The sequence below is a fragment of the Macrobrachium rosenbergii genome, chromosome 44 (assembly GCF_040412425.1).
Source record: "Macrobrachium rosenbergii isolate ZJJX-2024 chromosome 44, ASM4041242v1, whole genome shotgun sequence".
In the NCBI taxonomy this organism is placed as follows: domain Eukaryota; kingdom Metazoa; phylum Arthropoda; class Malacostraca; order Decapoda; family Palaemonidae; genus Macrobrachium; species Macrobrachium rosenbergii.
Genome location: NC_089784.1, coordinates 18676928 through 18695542, shown reverse-complemented (window position 1 = coordinate 18695542; position 18615 = coordinate 18676928). Strand labels below are relative to the sequence as shown.

The 18615-nt window shown below is 37.0% G+C and overlaps 1 protein-coding gene across 6 annotated transcripts in view; it reads right to left on the bottom strand.

The window, feature by feature from the left end:
• Nucleotides 1-1369: 1369 nt before the first annotated feature.
• Nucleotides 1370-18615, bottom strand: part of AlaRS-m (alanine--tRNA ligase, mitochondrial) — a 51175-nt gene continuing 33929 nt past the window's right edge. For 4 of the 6 annotated variants that reach the window (XM_067087827.1, XM_067087825.1, XM_067087829.1 and 1 more), the window contains exons 9-13: nt 17325-18085; nt 17018-17130; nt 16661-16909; nt 13313-13462; nt 10189-10272 (exon numbers count right to left, since the gene is read on the bottom strand). In XM_067087827.1, coding sequence (XP_066943928.1) covers nt 13316-13462; nt 16661-16909; nt 17018-17130; nt 17325-18085 — 1270 coding nt within the window. In that variant the 3' untranslated portion in view covers nt 10189-10272; nt 13313-13315. Of the gene's footprint in view, nt 1695-9770; nt 9957-10121; nt 10288-13312; nt 13463-16660; nt 16910-17017; nt 17131-17324; nt 18086-18615 lie in introns of those variants that run through there. The other 2 variants (XM_067087830.1, XM_067087826.1) reach the window with 2 other exon arrangements.

Here is an 18615-nt window from a genome sequence, read left to right as displayed (position 1 = left end):
TTTAACTAGATGTTTGAGTTTGTTACATATTTTACAGTTATAATTCTATGATGATATCTTCATGTCTCAGAGATATGTATCTCATGCAAACATCTAATGATAGTTCCCAAGAGTAAAATTTTTATGCACTTTGTTTTGGTAAATATTTTTACATAATGGTAACTGAGTGAAATACATTTATCAGAGCTAGTCATGTGTAGCTAATGAAGATAGAATAGAATATGCTTTGTACTACAGGAATTTGGTTGGTGCTAAAAGTAGTTCTAGAAAGCTATGTAGCCTTAGCCATGTCTACTAACTGGACATAAAAATCAAACATTGCAGTGCAGCTGTACGTCTAGGATCCACTTTATACCTAGCTGTGAAGTGTGAATATTTTTTGTTTGTAGTATACATATACTGTACTAAATTTAAAAAGTTTCAAAATTAAATAAGAGTGAAAAGAAATTTTTTTAATTACATTGGTTATGTTATAGAAAAAATAAAGCAATTGATATTCATATAATGTGTGTCTAAGAATACTGAATATATACTGTGATTATAAATTTTTCCTGAATAATGTCCGTCCCATTTAATATATTGTGTTAGCAAAGGATGTATTATTGTCTTTAATTCCTAGGTTATTGTGAAATCTGTGATTAGTTTTAATATAGATGTAGAGGTATACATACCTTGATAAACCCATCATGAAGATTATGCAGACATAGATAAACCTACAGTATTATAAAACATCATCTTGAATAATAGTTGTATCTAGGTGGTATGTACAACATTTTAATGGCATATGATTTTTATTCCCAAAACATGATTCAAAAATAACCATAATACTAAAATGTGCCAAGACATGATATATCTGCGTTTGGTGTTCAGCAAACTTTTGGTTAACACTGTGCGGGTGTAAGGAATACTATTGTTGTGGAAGTTTTCTACAGTGGTCGTTCATGATTCATCACATACAAAAATAACCTTAATACTAGTGTGTGCCAAGACATGATATATCTGTGTATGGTGTTCAGAAAACTTATGGTTTACACTGTTTGGGTGTATGGAATACTATTGTTGTGGAAGTTTTCTACAGTGGCCATGCATGATTCATCATTTACGGTCTATCAACATGAGGGCTACCTTGTCAAGGGCCATTTTATTGATGTAAATTTTGATGTGATACTGAAGACTCGTTTTTGTTCTCCGCGTGCTTTCTTCACCCTGACTGGAGTCCACAACATTAGGAACAATTCACTAGTTATGTCAACAGAGATACTGGATTTTTATCAGACATGCTAAAAATCCAGAGAAGGAGAGAGAGATTTTGTTATACACTTAGAGAAGTATATTGTTTCATGAGAAATGATTAAACAATACACAACCATTTCACAACAAAAAACTTTATTTACATTACATACAGCAGGATGATTTGTAACTTTATTATTAATAGTTATTTGAAGTATACAAAACCTTTCAATATAAAATCATCTTTGTTATATGAAAATGGATCTTGAATATTTTTCAATATATTTCCTAGATTCAGAAATGGCATCTTCCAATTTCCCCTTATCTACTGTAGTCATAAGATTTCCCCGAAAGTTACAGACTAGCTGCAAGTCTTGACCACGGGGTGCTTTGACTACACCTCCCAAAATGTTCTGAATACAAGTTAACCACTCAGCTGCAGATGCTCCATTGTTGACAAGCTCCTGAAATTCAAGATGCAAATTAATCACCACAAAATAATAAAAGTATTCCATTATTAAAGTATTGGCAGAAATGTTGAATCAACTAGAGAATTTCAAGAAAAATGAGATTTGTTCTAACAGGGATGCAACCATTGCCTTTCATATGAAAATAAGGAGTATATATATCCATCAGCATGAGCTGGAACAGCCGTTGAATCATGGTGAGACAAATGGTTAAAAAATGGTGGAGGGAGGGGGGGTTACCCTCACTCTACTTTCCATTGTTTCTTTGGCTGCCTGTGTGATCATTAAATTGTGGGTGATTGCCCAGATACACTGTAACTGTTCCTTTTGCCTTGTACCTTGACCTGTGCATTGTGTGATAACCTTCATACACAGAACAAACCTTTGATCTTAACATAGGGGAATTTCTCTAGCGCCAGCTAGAGTGAAAAAGCACAAGGACTTGGTGGCAATGGTTGGCAGCCATTGCGGGTGAAGAAGGAGGGCACAGGCTGACCTGGCTTAGCCCTCCAACAACGCTGTAATGTATCAGTTTCTCTCTAATCGCCTTCATAGCAAGACTGCATCACTGCCTCTCTAACACTTCCTGCCATTTTATGCCCTGGCATTCTGGTTTTTTCTCTCTCTTTTTGTTTGTGTTTTTTTCTGTGATATAGTGTTATTTGTGTGTATTTTGCATTCCTAGAAATGCAAACCCATGAAGCATCTAAGCAATCCAGGCCTCAGAGAAGATGCCCGTGGGTTGCTAACAACTCTTGCTTCTGTTACTTGGCTGCCTTGGACACAGACCCCCATACCGCTTGTAAGCAGGAGCAGATCTAAAGATTGTTGCATAAGCAATCCCTGATCTGAGCAATGAAAGAATTTTTTTAAGAGGAGGAGATATAAGAGGAAATCAATGGCGCCATCTTGAGATGGTTTCCCACCCCCAGTGGCAGTAGACACATCAATTCCTTCTTGTTCTATCTCTTCCTTGCCAAAATCTTCTCTCGTTGCATCTTCTCTGGAGGATTTCTCTCCCTCTCGTTTTTCTACTGCTTCATCTTTAGATGTTTCGAAAGGGGGTTTGGGAGATCTGGTAACTGATGTTGCTGCCCCTACTCGAGGGGGGGGAAGAAGCTTCCCCCCCCAAGGGAGGAGGCAGCTCCCCCATGTACAGTCTTTTCAGGTTTGGATGCGCAGAAACGAGTGTTGGGCATCCTTAGGCCTGCCAGGGGTACCAACCTTTGGCAGCCTATTGTCCCACTGCATGTCTTCCCACATCCTAGTGTCGACCACCATGACAGTCTCCAAAGCTACAGTTTCTGTGACGCCATCTCATCTGTCATCGGCTCTCCCTGCACCATGCTCTGTGCCATTACCATCCATGTCGTGTCCAACGTCTTTCATCCCTGGACCTTCAAAGTCTGCTCCCTCCAGCTCTCTCGTCTAGGCTATCTTTGACAGGGTCGAAGGTGGTTTTTCTGAAGTACGGCAGCACTGAAAGAAGAAACGTCAAAGCCATAGATCTCCTTCCTCATCTTCATCATCTGTCCCATCCATCCCTGTCAGATGTTAGAAGAAGAGTGACTTCATAGCTCCTCCACGCAAGAAGTTTTGCAGGCCCCCTTCGGGTTCCTGCTCTTCTTCTCCTGCAGCTGATCCTTGTTCGGCCAAACACGTCCATGTTGAACCTGTTCCTACTTCATCTAGAACTACTTCAAGCCATGTTCCCTTCAGCGCACACGGCTGTGTTTCTTCTGCCTTATCTGACAAACCGCACCCTGTTCCTGACTCCCGTGCTGCAGTACTCACATGCAGAGAAGCGCCATCCATGAACCCCAAATCTGCAAGTCGGTCTTTTCCTCAGGAGGTCTCATCTACTCGTCTTGTTCAACAAACGAGTGTTTTTCAGGGCCATAAGAACAATAAGACTCCCATCAAGAAGTCAATTGTGAATGAACTCTCTCAAGATCAGGACCATCCTCCTCGTAGATCTCTTAGTCCTCACCCTTGACCACACATCCCTGTCTCTCCTACACGGCTGCGTAGCAACCTGAGGCCTCTGTCTCCCCATCGTTATTTTCGCTCACATTCTCCAGGAAGGGATCTTGATCTGTGCTCTCTATCACACGGCCGTGACCATTCCTCACATAATGGGAGCCCTGCACTGTCGCATAACCAATAACCGAACACAGCATTCATCTCCTCATTGTAGTTCTCGCTCCCATTCGTGAGAACGGGATTGGGATCAGGAAAAGATTCCTTCTCATTTTACAGATCTTGAGGAACCAAGAAAGTCTTAGGCCCTGAGCGAGCCTACACTCCAGTGGTTAATAGCCTCGCTCCAGTGGTAAATAAAGAAGTTTCCAGTTCCTCCGACTCAGTTGACTTCCTCCGACTCAGTTGGCAGGCCAGACCATGATCCCTTGGCCAGGAGGCAGAGGATGCAGACAATCAGTTTATGACTACCTACACTGGGGTCGTTGAATTCATTCGTAGGTATATTGAGATACCTCGACAACTGGCTAGTCCTGGCAAATTCTCAGGTAAAGCTAATCCAAGACAGGGACTGTCTACTCCAATTTTGTCACAGCTTAGACATTGCGATGAATTTGGAGAAGTTGAATCTCACACCCAGGTAAAAAATTCTTTACCTGGGTATGCTCAGACACGACAGTGGCGAGGGTATTCCCATCAGACCAACGCATCGTCAAGTTCAGGAACATTTTCCAGTCCTTCCTATCCAGACAGAAAAAATTAAGTATACCTTAGTTTTACCAGACCACTGAGCTGATTAACAGCTCTCCTAGGGCTGGCCCGAAGGATCAGACTTATTTTACATGGCTAAGAACCAATTGGTTACTTAGCAATGGGACCTACAGCTTATTGTGGAATCCGAACCACATTATACCGAGAAATTAATTTCCATCACCATAAATAAATTCCTCTAAGTCTTCATCAGCCGGCCGGAGACTCTAACTCGGGCCTAGCGAGTGCTAGTCCACAGTTCTACCGACTTGCCCAACAAAGAGCATTATCCAGATAGAAGCAACCAGCACGTTTTATTGCACTACTTGATAAAGATGGAAGCGAATGCAAAGTTTACTTTATCATGTTACTAGGCAACACTTTTTACATTATTACACTACTCATTGTACAGGTGAGTAAAACCAAAGATCGTAAATGCACTACTGTAGCATTGAAAAAATCAGTTCAGTAGCGTATGTAAATATCGGTTCGACAACGAACCAATGTTTACATTATAGTATGTCACTCGGCAAAGTAGTTAAACAATTAACTGTAATTTTCGCTGTAAAAACGAACAATTGATATACCAGACTCCATTTACTAACAACAAAACAAGGAAAAAATTCATCCTGAAAGCTTTCAGCTGGAGCTACTCAACTTCCGGCTTGAACACCGAAGTCTGGTTAACCCTTAAATGCCTATTGGACGTATTATACGTCGACTAAAATTGTCTGTTGGGTGCCAAGTGGACGTACCGTACTTCGACTACAAAAAATTTCAACCTTTGGTCAACTTTGACTCGAACGAAGTGGTCGAAAAACGCAATTGTAAGCTAAAACTCTTACATTCTAGTAATATTCAATCATGTACCTTCATTTTGCAACAAATTGGAAGTCTCTAGCACAATATTTCAATTTATGGTGAATTTTTTGAAAAAACTTTTTCTTACGCCCACGTAACTCCCAGAAATTTCAGAAATTCTTTCGTCATTTTGTCGTAATTTTTGCACTGTTCTATATTAATGTTACATAAAGTTTTATATATGAAAATGTGCGCAATTTCATGTACAATACAACAGAAAATAACTCATGGTTGTAGCTTTTATCAGTTTTGAAATATTTTCATATAAATCACGATAACTGCCAAAATTTCAACCTTCGGTCAACTTTGACTCGACCGAAATGGTAAAAAAACGCAATTGTAAGTAAAAACTCTTTCATTCTAGTAATATTCAATCATTTACCTTCATTTTGCAACCAATTGGAAGCTTCTCTAGCACAATATTTCGATTTATGGTTCGCGCCAGAAATTCTTTCGTCACGTTGTCATCGTAATGTTTGCACTGTTTTATATTAGTCGTTACATAAAGTTTTATATATGGAAATGTGCGCAATTTCATGTAGAATACAACAGAAAATAACTCATGGTTGTAGCTTTTATCAGTTTTGAAATATTTTCTTATAAATCACGATAACTGCCAAAATTTCAAGCTTCTTGACCGAAATGGTAAAAACGCAATTATAAGCTAAAACTCTTACATTCTAGTAATATTCAATCATGTACCTTCATTTTGCAACAAACTGGAAGTCTCTAGCACAATATTTCGATTTATGGTGAATTTCTGAAAAAAAAAAAACTTTTTCCTTACGCTCGCGACGGTAACTCGGCCGAACATCTCAGAAATTCTTTCATCATGTTGTCGTAATGTTTGCATCGTTTTATATTAGTCGTTACATAAAATTTTATATATGAAAATGTGCAATTTCATGTAGAATACAACAGAAGATAGCTCATGGTTGTAGCTTTTTATCAGTTTTGAAATATTTTCACATAAATCACGATAACTGCCAAAATTTCAACCTTCGGTCAACTTTAACTCGACCGAAATGGTAAAAAACGAAATTGTAAGCTAAAACTCTTACATTCTAGTAATATTCAATCGTTTACCTTCATTTTGCAATAAATTGGAAGTCTCTAGCACAATATTTCGATTTATGGTGAATTTTTGAAAAAACATTTTCCTTACGCTCTGCGCTGAGTAACTCGGCGAACATCTCAAATTCTTTCATCTCGTTCTCATAATATTTGCACCATTTTATATTAGTCGTTACATAAAGTTTTATATATGAAAATGTGCGCAATTTCATGTACAATACAACAGAAAATAACTCATGGTTGTAGCTTTTATCAGTTTTGAAATATTTTCATATAAATCATGATAAATAGAAAAAATTTGACTTTCGGTCAACTTTAACTCGACCGAAATGGTCAAAAACTGCAATTGTAAGCTAAAACACTTACAGTATAGTAATATTCAATCAATTAGCTTCATTTTTCAACAAACGGGAAGTCTCTAGCACAATATTTCGATTTATGGTGAATTTTTAAAAAATTTTTACGTCCGCACGTTATGAATTCATGCATTATTTTGTGATAATATTTTCTCTGTGTTGCTTTGATCGTTTTACAATTTGTTATATACCAAAAATCATTGCAATTTAGTGTACAATACAACTAAAAAAATTAACTCATTAGCTTTAACCGTTGTGCTTACAGCGATTTGTATACAATTATATAAGTGTTTTTTTTTTGCTGTCATATATTCCAATATTTATATATGATAATGATATTTTTTCATTTCTGATGGTTGCATACTAAACTTCAGGCAATGACAAAAAAAGGAGCCAAAAATTAACTCTTAATCTTTAAAACTAAGTGTGCTGTGATTTTTTGAAAAAAACTTTTTTTCCGCTTCGGCGCTAACTCACTGAACGCCGCCGGCATACGGGAGACGTTTTTGTAAATAGAGGCTCGGCGTTTAAGGGTTAAATAACTGGCAAAAAAAGAAAAGCTGCTGGTGACACCTGATGTTAACACCAGGCATCGCAGAGACAGACTGAGAATTCTCTGCCAAGTCGTTCCTATCTCGTTAGGGGGTGAGACTAGTCACCTACACAGAACATCAGTGTCGCTACTGCGAAATCTGAATTTAAGCTACTGCGAATAAATAAAATTAATAGCAATGTAATTACTTGGTAAGTTACTTATTTAAAATTGTATTTTTCATAACTAACAAACCTGCAGTCTTAATGTATATGGCCCACCTGAAGCCACTCCTCGTTCAGTTACTTGGTTGGAAGAAAAACTGATACGTCACAGCATTGCTGGGGGGTAATCCAGGTCGGCCTACGCCCTCCTTCTTCACCCCCAATAGCTGCCAACCAATGCCACCAAATCCTTGTGCTTTTTTAACCGGGCTCCAGCTGGCGCTAGAGAATTCCTGTACGTTAAGATCCCAGGTTTGCTAGTTATGAAAAATACAAATTGATAAAAATTTGTCATTTTGCATGTATATTAAATCCTTTGGCACTTGTTTTCTCAATTATGGAGAAAAAACTACCCGACCAAAGCTGGTGTGGAAGTCACACTATATAGTTGCTTCATGTCTCCTATATTGGTAGGCCCACAAACATTTTGTACTACTTATAGAGGAAGGGAATGCACTCGTTCCCTCTAATGTGATGAGTGTTCATCTTAGACTTCACCTCAGAGGAAGAACTATAGTAAGAGAAGGAAGCATCCTAGGAAGGTTTCATCAGCTTCATCGGAGGGTATCACTCCACCAGGACCGAGGCCAAGTTCTTCTAGAACCTTCTTGCATCTGGTAATGATTCCTCTTCCTGCTGCCCTTGGCTGATCCCCTCCTAGGAGGAATACATCACCCATAAGTGAATCTGTTCAATTCTTATCTGAGGATGGGGAAGCTAGATACATATGCTTGTTTGACCACCTTCGAAAAATGTAGCCAATTTTGAATATTCCAGGTAGTCCATCACTTGCTGCATCCCCAGGTACTTGAAGGAAGAAAGACTGGCCAGCCATCTATCACTGCCTCCTCCTCCTCAAACCCTCTTCCTTGCTGTAGAAGGGAGAAGAGGAAGTACATGGCCAGTAAGAAGTCCAAGGCTCATAGGAAGAAGTCCAGGCAGATTTCTAGGTGAACATCACACCTCTGGCAGGGCTAATGCTTCAGAGCATGGCCATGTGGATATGAGGACTGCTCCTTCACCTTCCTACTGTGAGCTCTCTAAGCTCACACCAGGATGACATTGTGCAGCCCCCTTGATCCCTGTCCAACCCAGAATCGGGGCTTGGCTTGGGGTAGCCCTCCTTTGAGCAGCAACAGAGTGGACAAGTGCAGCCAGTTTGCTATCTGTCCCATGCACATTCTCTGTGTATGAAACAGGTCAGTCCCATGCACATTCTCTGTGTAAGAAACAGGTCAGGATCTCAGTACTGATTACCTTCAAGGGATGTAGGTGGGACCCTGCACCACTTTGGGGGACGTAGGTGGGACCCTGCACCGTTTTATGTTTTCCCCCAACCCACCACCTCTAGTATACATATACAGTAAGGCAGTATGCCAGTGAAAAACTGTTATGAGTTGAGCTGTTTGAACTCAGAATCAACACTGTAGAAAGTCCCCAGCAATACCACTAAGCTAAATGTCAAACTTAATACTCCTAATTAGTAAGGAATTAACATTAAAAAATTTTCAATAAGAAATGGATACCACAGTTGTCACCAGCTATGAAACATTTAAACTGCCCAGTTCTGTGATCTTGACCTTTAAGGGTGCAACTTGGTATACGTAACTATTAGCATATTACTGTACTGTTATAATCTGTCAAATGGAAAGGCTTCCATAAGTATGTAATGTAAATTCTGACGGGTGAACTTAATTTTTTAATAATTCATGCTTTAAATTATCACTATGAAGTGTATATCATAAATATGTAGCAGGCTATGAAATATTCAAACCTCTGAAAATTTTACCTTGAACTTTGGTCAGTTTCTAACAAAAAAAAAATTTTGATAAGGCTACCTTTGACAGATTTCTCCCAAATAAACCACTTTACAGATTTCTCTTAAACATAAATCACCTTGAGAAGGTCCCCAGTGAAAGTTTCCCTGTAATTTCATCAAAATGCATTCCTGCTGTGGGGTAAACTGACAAATATAACCAGAATAAAAGTCATAATTTCCTTAGTGGAAGTGATTGTAGACAGCAGACATTGCTTAAATCTCATGTTAGCATGAATCAAAGAGGCAACCAAACCTGAGATTCTTGTCATATTTATGGGGGGGAAGACAGGGGTTTAAACAACGTAAATGTTCAGAATGTGTTGCTATTCTACAATCAGAACTACCAGATTCTATACTAAGAAAAATATAAGAATTTTGAAGTACTGTACAGTTACATAAGTTATAATGATTTGCCTCCTTCCTGTACAGTACATGTTTTGGAAGGGTATACTTGAGTAAAGCACAAATGAGAATTACCTGTGTTAGAGTTGCTCTTGCAACAACAGTTCCTTCAGCCTTAGCCAAAACAAGAAGAGGTCTTTTTTTACATAATTTGGATGCTTTAATTAACATGGCTTTGCTCATGCCAAAATCTGTTTCCAGTAGATGAACAACAGGTCCAGAAGGTTGCTCACTCAAAATTTCCTCCATTTCTACAATCATCTGAAAATCAGAAGACAGTTTCATGCGCAAAAAATCTTTATCAAATTACCTTGAAACGTCTGTGAAAACAACTTTGCTTTCATAAAATACTGTTTTGGATATATCAAATTTGCTCACATATGAACAATATTTTATCAATGCTAATCATTAAAAACTTATCGTTACCTGTTTGTTTGCATCTCCCCTAAGAGCGTTTCTCATAAGCCTTGCAAGATTATCTAGAGAATTATTCATTTTTGATCGTACTAAATATGGCAGTGCTTTGTCTTCAAATGCAGTGCGCCAAGCCAGCAATTCCTTGTTAGTATTTGCTATTCTGGAACAAACAATGCTGTATAAAGCAATCATTCCTTGTTAGCATATGCTATTCTGAAATAAACAATGCTGTATGAAAGCAATCTTTTATGAAATCAACAAATTACTACTACAAATTCAATTCTCATTTAATAATAAATGGCTTTAAATGATGATCAGAAGAAAATTAAATGTTTACTATAAAGTGACAGTAGAAGCTACAGGGTATATACTGTTAGCACTGGATTTTAGTTACCTAATTAATGGCAACAATGCTCAAATATTCTATACAACATAGTGACATATAATATTCTCTTGCAAATTGTTTGTCATTCCATCATGAAAACACAACAAAAATGACAGTATTATAAATGTGAATGGTACTGTCACTCACAAAAATGACAAAGCATTGTAGACACACATGAACAGCACTGTTGTTTACTTCAATAAAAGGCCAAAAATTACCATGTGGTTTTATATTACCACATTAATTCTAGCTAAACCTAACTTCAGCCATGTTTCATAATTGTGGAACATATTACAAATAGTTTTTCCATGCAACATGTCCTTAACATAAATGATGATCTGTGAATTTCTGTATATGTGAGGAATTATTTCCAAGCTCATTCACAATTACATAAGTTCCAGGGTAGCAAACCCATTCACAACAGTAGTACACTTTTTCCCCTTCTCTCAAAAAACTAAACTGGTAACTTGCCATTCTTCTTCATTCATGTGATAGGGACTGATGATGATGATGACGACATTACAACACCTATGGTATGAAACAAAGCAAACTGAAAGACTTGAGAATTGTAAGAGGCAGCATTGGGCTATGAATCTCCTACAATACATTAATGGGGTCATTTGCTTCAATTTGGCTTGGAGCACCCAAACATAAAGAACAGACAAAGTTGGAGTTTCTTTTTAGTAGAAGTTTCCTTTTTCAGAAACATTATAATAGGAAGTTGTTTTCTTAAACTTTGTCAAAATCTGTTGCAAATGTGTTAAAACTTTGATGATCCCATGGATAGGAAGTTGTTTTCTTAAACTTTGTCAAAATCTGTTGCAAATGTGTTAAAACTTTGATGATGCCATGGGGATTGTTTAACTCCATTCCACCCAATCCTTAACTTTACCCTTTAGAACTTGTGCACCCTTGAGAACATTATTAAATTTCTCTCACATCCAGCATGTTTTTTCTTCTTCTGCTTCTTTTCTTCATCTTCATCTTTGTCATTTCTTGATGTGTCCTTTGAGTTCATTTGTTAAAACATCTGTGTCCTTTCTTTTGTTATTCTGCTTCTTCACATATCATAATGAAAAATACATATCTTGCTACCCCAAGTATTTTCTTTATTTCTACATCAATCCCAAGATAGCTCCTGAAGTCATTCATAACTTCATTCCATAAAGACTCCCAGCCTCCAGTGAGTAGTTATGATTTCAATTTATTCAGTACAGATTTTATAAATGCAACTGAATCTGCAGTGGTGAATGGTTTCCAACATTACATGATATCCAATTCAAGGTTGGCATGAATAACTTTGGATGTGGTCAAACACCAGGCAGGTGTAGGAAATCTTCACTCTCCAGATTATATCCTGGTCAAAAGATGATAAAAACATAATATGGAAATGTTAATCTTCAAGATGGCCAGGTGCATTGTCTATCACTAGAATTAAAAGGCAAACACTTCTCCAAGTACTTCTTTAGTGGGGATGAAACAAAGGTTAAACTTCTTTGGATAAAATGACAGGGACCTAAATAATGATACTGAGTTACTTGAGCAAAACAACTGTATACAGTTCTTTACTTAGTTCATGAGGGTGTGTGGGCTATTAGCCATGTAGACAACACTTAGCTTTATCATATGCCCTGCAGGATTGCCACATAATACAAAAGTGAGTCTGTCCTTCCATGCCCAAACTCCTTTAGCCTGTTTGGCACTTATAAGGATGCAGGTTTGATTTGGTATGCTATTTCAGAAAAATTCAGTGTCACTGCAGTTAAATTCTTGGGAGGTAGCCTATCTTCAGTCACATTTTTAATTCCACTGGAAATGTAGCAGTGGTTCAGCAGCAGATTTACCTGCTAATCTTGTGTTTAGCCCATCATCTGTCACAGAACCTAAGGAGTCATCTTGTATTTGCTGTGAACAGGCAAGTGACCTGTCAAGGAGTTAATTTCAAAAATCATTGTAAAGGCTGAGAACCTGCTGATAAAGCATATCTACCACAATCCCTAACTGGAAAAACAGAATGCTAGAAGCCCTAGGGCCCCAATAAGGAAAGCAGCCTAGTTTGGGAAAAGAAATGCAAAATTAATGCACGAATAACAATGAAAAGCAAATTTTTTATTATCCAATTATGATTACAATATCTAGCAAATAAACTATTAAACTATTGCAGTACAAACAAGGTCATCACTACAGTAATTTGTTTTTTCTTCTCACTATTTCCCCCCTAATGGATAATACATTTTTACATTTCAGGAACACACTTTCTTTATACTTAAAATATGGAGGACTATTTTCACAATATAATTAGGAGCTTACAGGTTCCCATAATTTACCAAATTTCACTCAATGAAACAAAGAAAAAGCAAGTGATATCTCAACCACGTTGATACACTTGTGTTCATACGTGTTTATGCAGTGAAAGCAAGACAGGCAGATGAGTAGAAAAATGTGTTTTACATGGTTGCTGGGTGTATGAAATATGAAACCAAACACTGAGGATCCCTGGATATTTAAAATTCAGTATTTAATATTTTTCATTTGCATAATAAATGTACATATGATGAGAAGCTACTCTACAGACTGACACTTTCATAAGTAATTCATGCTTTTTTGTATGAATTACTTTTGAACATTTAAAATGTAAAATTATTTAAGACTGAATAATAAACTAAATTATACAATGTCAAAATGTGTGAGCCATTGCAAAAAGAAGTTAATAGTGATTTGTACACTTTTCAGCTTTATTTGCTCAGCAACTTTAAGATTACACACTTAACACTGGATGAGTTTACTTGGTTTAAATAAGATATAAGTATCATACCTCTCAGAATTGCTTTGCACTAATTTCCTTTTGAACTTTCTCTTCCCATTTTTGAAACTGAGATACTGCTACTTCTGCATTTGCTTCAGCAATTGCTGCATTTTCCCCACACACAGCACGAATAGTGCGCAGGCCAACACCAGTTGCTTTCTAAAAGTAAATATTAATAGCATAACTGTTTTAGATATTTTAAGATTTACAGAAAGTAGAGTTACTTTTAAATTCCCCAAACTTACAAACTACTAATTCTTTTAAACTAATGAAGAGGTATGGCTCACTGACAGGCAAGAGCATAAGAAATAAAACAGAACTCATACAAGATTTGTTTTTCACAGCCAATGACAAACTTAACATCAGGGATACAGGGTAATATATTTGGCAATCAGAAGTAATGGGATTTCCCAAATTACCAAACCTAATCATCTCTATACAAGTATGGTTAAGTCTTTTTATATCATGTATTTATAGAATAATACTGTAATAAGTTTTGGGTTGTCAACTTCTGTTTAACTGGATTTCAATACCAAAAAGGTAATTTTTTGTAATTAGATCAACAGAATTTGAAACTACAACTTCTGCAGTCTGAATTATTATGACACAAATGTTTGTATCATCTAAGTGAATGGCCCCTAAGGGGGCCAGATTCGCTGCAATTGCAAACTGACATGACCTGAACTCCGATCCCCATATCACATCATTTAGTGACTTCCCAGCATGACAGTTTTCAAGTACAGTTCCTTCTTAACTGATGACATCCATTCCAGAGAGCTGTTATCTACTTCAATCAACCTATTCAGAGGGAAGGAAGACAGAACCTTTGTATAGTGTACGATTTAAGAAGAATTTTCCTAAAAATCATGTTTGGAATACAAGTAAGCTAATACCTTACATAGCACAGTACATTAGGTAGGAAGGAACTGAAATACACAAATCTTTGTACCTTACTCAATTACATCAATCCTTTTGTAAATGTAGGATTGTCTTAAGTTCAGACTTTGTTCAGCTCTGCTAGCTTAGAGTCTGACACTAAAGCTGAGACTCTGACCCAGCCCAAAAAAATAAAAAGACACTGGATTATCTGTTAAATACAAAAACTCAAGAATTAGTGTTATAGATGCCTATTGGAACCTCATAAGTATGTGAAGAGTAATAGTCTGTAGCATATGAATCAATGAGGTGAATGAATACTGGAGGAATTGAAAAGTGGAAGGTGGGTAAGAAGGTAACCAACTGCTCCATTAGTAACTACAGGAGGGCCAAGAGAAAATTTGTTAGGGTATCTGTGGCAGACATCCCAGAAACAGAATGAATAGCTTGCATTACTTCTTTAACCAGCCATACATTTGACTGGAAGCCAATGAACTTTGGTAGAAGTGAAGTCATTCTCTCCAACAGAACAGGCTGTTTTAACATTTCTGTATGCCAGGAGGCAATATCTTTGAGATAGCTTACCAGGGAGTTGAAAAGTAACAAGCAACCACTGGCAGTGATGTACATATAGCAATCAGAGTTAATGATGCATCTTTTTAAAGGCCTGATGTGGTATTTGAATGACTAACTTCCATCTGTCCCTACTGTGTTTGAAAGTTATATGGATAATTCAGTTCAGCCCTGTCTCTCTTGGTTGCCTGGAGTTCAAAAGTCTACACTGGGGCTCTTAATCCCTTTCACACCTTATCACTCTAACAGGCCACCTTTGAGCAAGGGCTTGTACTGGCTTAGGGCTGGCTCAATCTACAAAGAAAAATTCATCTCTCACATATATCTGAACATGGACAAAGTGAATGCTTTGCATGCAAAGACGCCACCATGACTTTCACCTGATCAGTGGTATATTATATGACAATTTCTAAATTGGCATCTTCCTTCTTGGCAATACAGTATTCAGTATCCTAATTAGTCAAGAATGATAATAAAGAAAATACTTAGGACATGTATGAGATGTTTCCTACAGACACTATTATGGGAGATATCAAAGATATGGCTGTCCTTGGAAATACAAAACTGGACAAAGCATGACTTATATTATTAACAAAATCTCCTTCAAATCTATGCCAAACCCATATCCTTATTTCAGCCAGGTTCCTCTGAATATGCCACCTTCCCAAAGGGAGGGTTTTGTTGGTTCCACCAACTGGCAGCCTAAAGTTCAGTCCAAAAGTATTTAGCCATATCCAGAAAGTAGTATCCTTATAGTAATGCATATATTTGTGTAAAGCTCCAGTACCTCCTTACAAACTAAGTGAGTCACCAACTTACAGCTTATTCAATCTTACGGAGCTTTTTCAGAACCATTAACGGGTTTTACAGTGACGTGACTTGATGTTGCTTAAAGTTACAGCACCGAAAGTCCCGCTGATGGTGCTAACAGCAAGACTAGGCATCAAGTTAATGGCACTTACGGCACTGTGACTTGATGCAACATCAAGTTATGGTGCCAAACATCAAGTTATGGCACCGTAAGTGCTGTTAAAGTGCCGATAGTGGTGAAACACCAACTTATGGAGGAAATCAACTTACAGCGCGGTGCTGGGACGGTTTCCCGCTGTAAGTCGAGGACCTACTTATGTTTTACTCCTAGTTTGTTAACATGTTTACCCCTTAAGTTAGTTCTTGAAATATCACTGTGTAAGTTAGTTCAAGAAATGTCACTGCCTTCACACAAATCAAAATATTGTCAGATTGAAATTTAGTTTTACTGACATGTAGTGAAAATTAGGATAAGATAAACATGAAAAATACAGTGCCAAAATTGGCATTAAGTTAAATGCAAACATATCTGAGTCATGCCCTTATAAAAAACATGAGAAATTGGAGAATATTTTGCCATTTTCTGCTTTCCTAATGACAATGATAGCAACAGAAAATGGGAAAATAGCAAGGCTTAATTTAGAGATTATACAAAATACTGTATATATGATATGAACTAGAAAACTAATATCTGGTTTTGTTTTATGCTACTAGAGTTATGGAAAATAACATCTGTATTGAGGTAAATCCCTGACTGCTTAGAGACTGCTGATGGGTAAGAGTTTCCAGGAAGTCAATAGGTTGCCATGCAAAAGGATTTCAGTGTAGTATCCTTAAAAAAAAAAATATTCCAAAACTTTGGAGAAGTTAATATTACCATTTGCAGAATTACAGACTGAATTTACAGGACAGACTCAAGTACTGTACTTGGAAGCAGGTTTAGCTTGACAGGCATTCATGAAACTTGGCGATTAACAAAGGAGTGGGTTGGAAATCTAACCCTTGTTTTTCACAATGTGCAAACTGTATACTTCATATTTAATATAAGATCACTTGATGCTGAGCCACAGTTTTACTATATTTAAATGTCATACTTACAACATCAGTAATGCAAAAAGTGCCAATGTCCCCAGTATTTGATAAGTGAGTGCCACAGCAAGGTTCCATGGATAATATTTGAGACATTTCACTACCACCTGAGTTCAAGTTTGCATTCAAGCTTGTAGTTATGACATGTACATCATCTGGATATACTTCACCAGGAAGGAATACTACGCCAGGTTCTTGTAGCAACTTTGTTATTGGTAAAGTCTTTCTGGATACAGGACACTTTTCATTGGCCCACATCTGAAATGTTGATGGCATAAATTTAACATTAACTTAATATATAGATTATTCTACTGCATTATCTCTTATCACACAGTCATTTATACAACTACGTTTTTAAGGACTCACCTTAACAATTTTCTCAACCTTTTCAATGTTTTCATAATCCATGGTCTGATACATCCGGACTCCTAAGCTTAAATGGTCATGGGTAACATGTGATGATCTTTGGCTAGATACACCTACAAATAAACCAAGTGAATTAATCTTTAATATAATCTGGAATGTTTCCAGATATACCTACAGCCACCAACATTTCTAATAACCAGTGCTTCCAAAGATTATAAGCCTTTACAGATTAAATGATTTATACAATAAAAAAAATATTAAACTAATTGCATTTGACTTGGGAGGAGTATTTCTAATAAAAACTTACCAGTTACTGCTCTGACAGCACTGTTAAGGAGGTGTGTTGCTGTGTGGTGCCTCATACACCCAAGTCTGAAGTCTGGATCAATTGAAGTCATTACCTTTTTTCCAATGCACAATTCTCCAGATTCCAAGGTGCCCCAGTGAATTATAATGTGGCCAAGTTTTTCAACAAATTTCACATTCACTCGAACATCTCCATTCACTAATTCTCCTTTATCCCCTTCTTGACCTCCTGCTTCATAGTAAAAATTTGTAGAGTCCAGGATAACTCCAATAATTTCCTTGTCATGAACTGAATGAACTAGCTTTCCACCACTTATAAGTGATATTACTGTAGTTTCCAATGGCGTAAATGAATAGCTTCCATTTATAATTTCATATAAGTACTTGGCACTGTCATCCGTAGGTGGCAGGTTTTCAAAAATTGACTCATCGAGCACTGAGCCACTGCCATATAGTTTACTAGCTTCCCACTTTTGTTGTTCAGAAACTTTTCTCTGTATCTTGGTATTTTCCAGCGTCACCATAATACTTTCCAAATCAATATCAAGGTTATACAAACTTGCCAGTTCCTCAACAGTATCTATATTTACACCATAAGCTTCTATAAGTTTCACAGCAATGTCCTTGGGAAATTTTGAATTGCTATCTTTCAATTCCTCAATCAAAGGAATTACATCCTTTAACCCATTCAAAAGTCCAGGACTAATAACATCTGAGAAAACTTTTAGTGAATGATTCTGCAAAAGCATACTACTCCACTCTCTGAAAACAAAATTTACATAATGTTGATTCTATAAACTCAAGTTTCAATGTACTTGTATCAAACAGATTTCTCATTCTTCTCAGCTTAATCCCTTATCAGGTTGAAGTTAGAAAGGACACCTGTCCTTAAAACATCTGCCAGAACCAATTATGGAATGAGCTATCAATGACAGAAACAGCTGGAGGTGGTTCATTGAAAATAGCAACCCCAACCAGGGATTAACGTGAGAAGAAGAAAAAGAACTCAGACCCAATTAGCTCAGAACAATAAAACAATTTATACTATAGTATATATTAAAATCATTCCATGTAAAAGCAAGGATTCAATCATACAGGTATACATATGAAAAGAGACATCTAAAATGTAAATCTGCTTAATACCTTTTAGATACATTTGGCTTCATAACCTTTTTCCACAGACCCCCCGGGAGTTATTTGACATCCAATTTTTTTCTTTTTAAACTACTTCCACTAACAGTATTATTCGTTACTTAAATACTAAATACGTAAAATAAAAATGTTCAGTATAA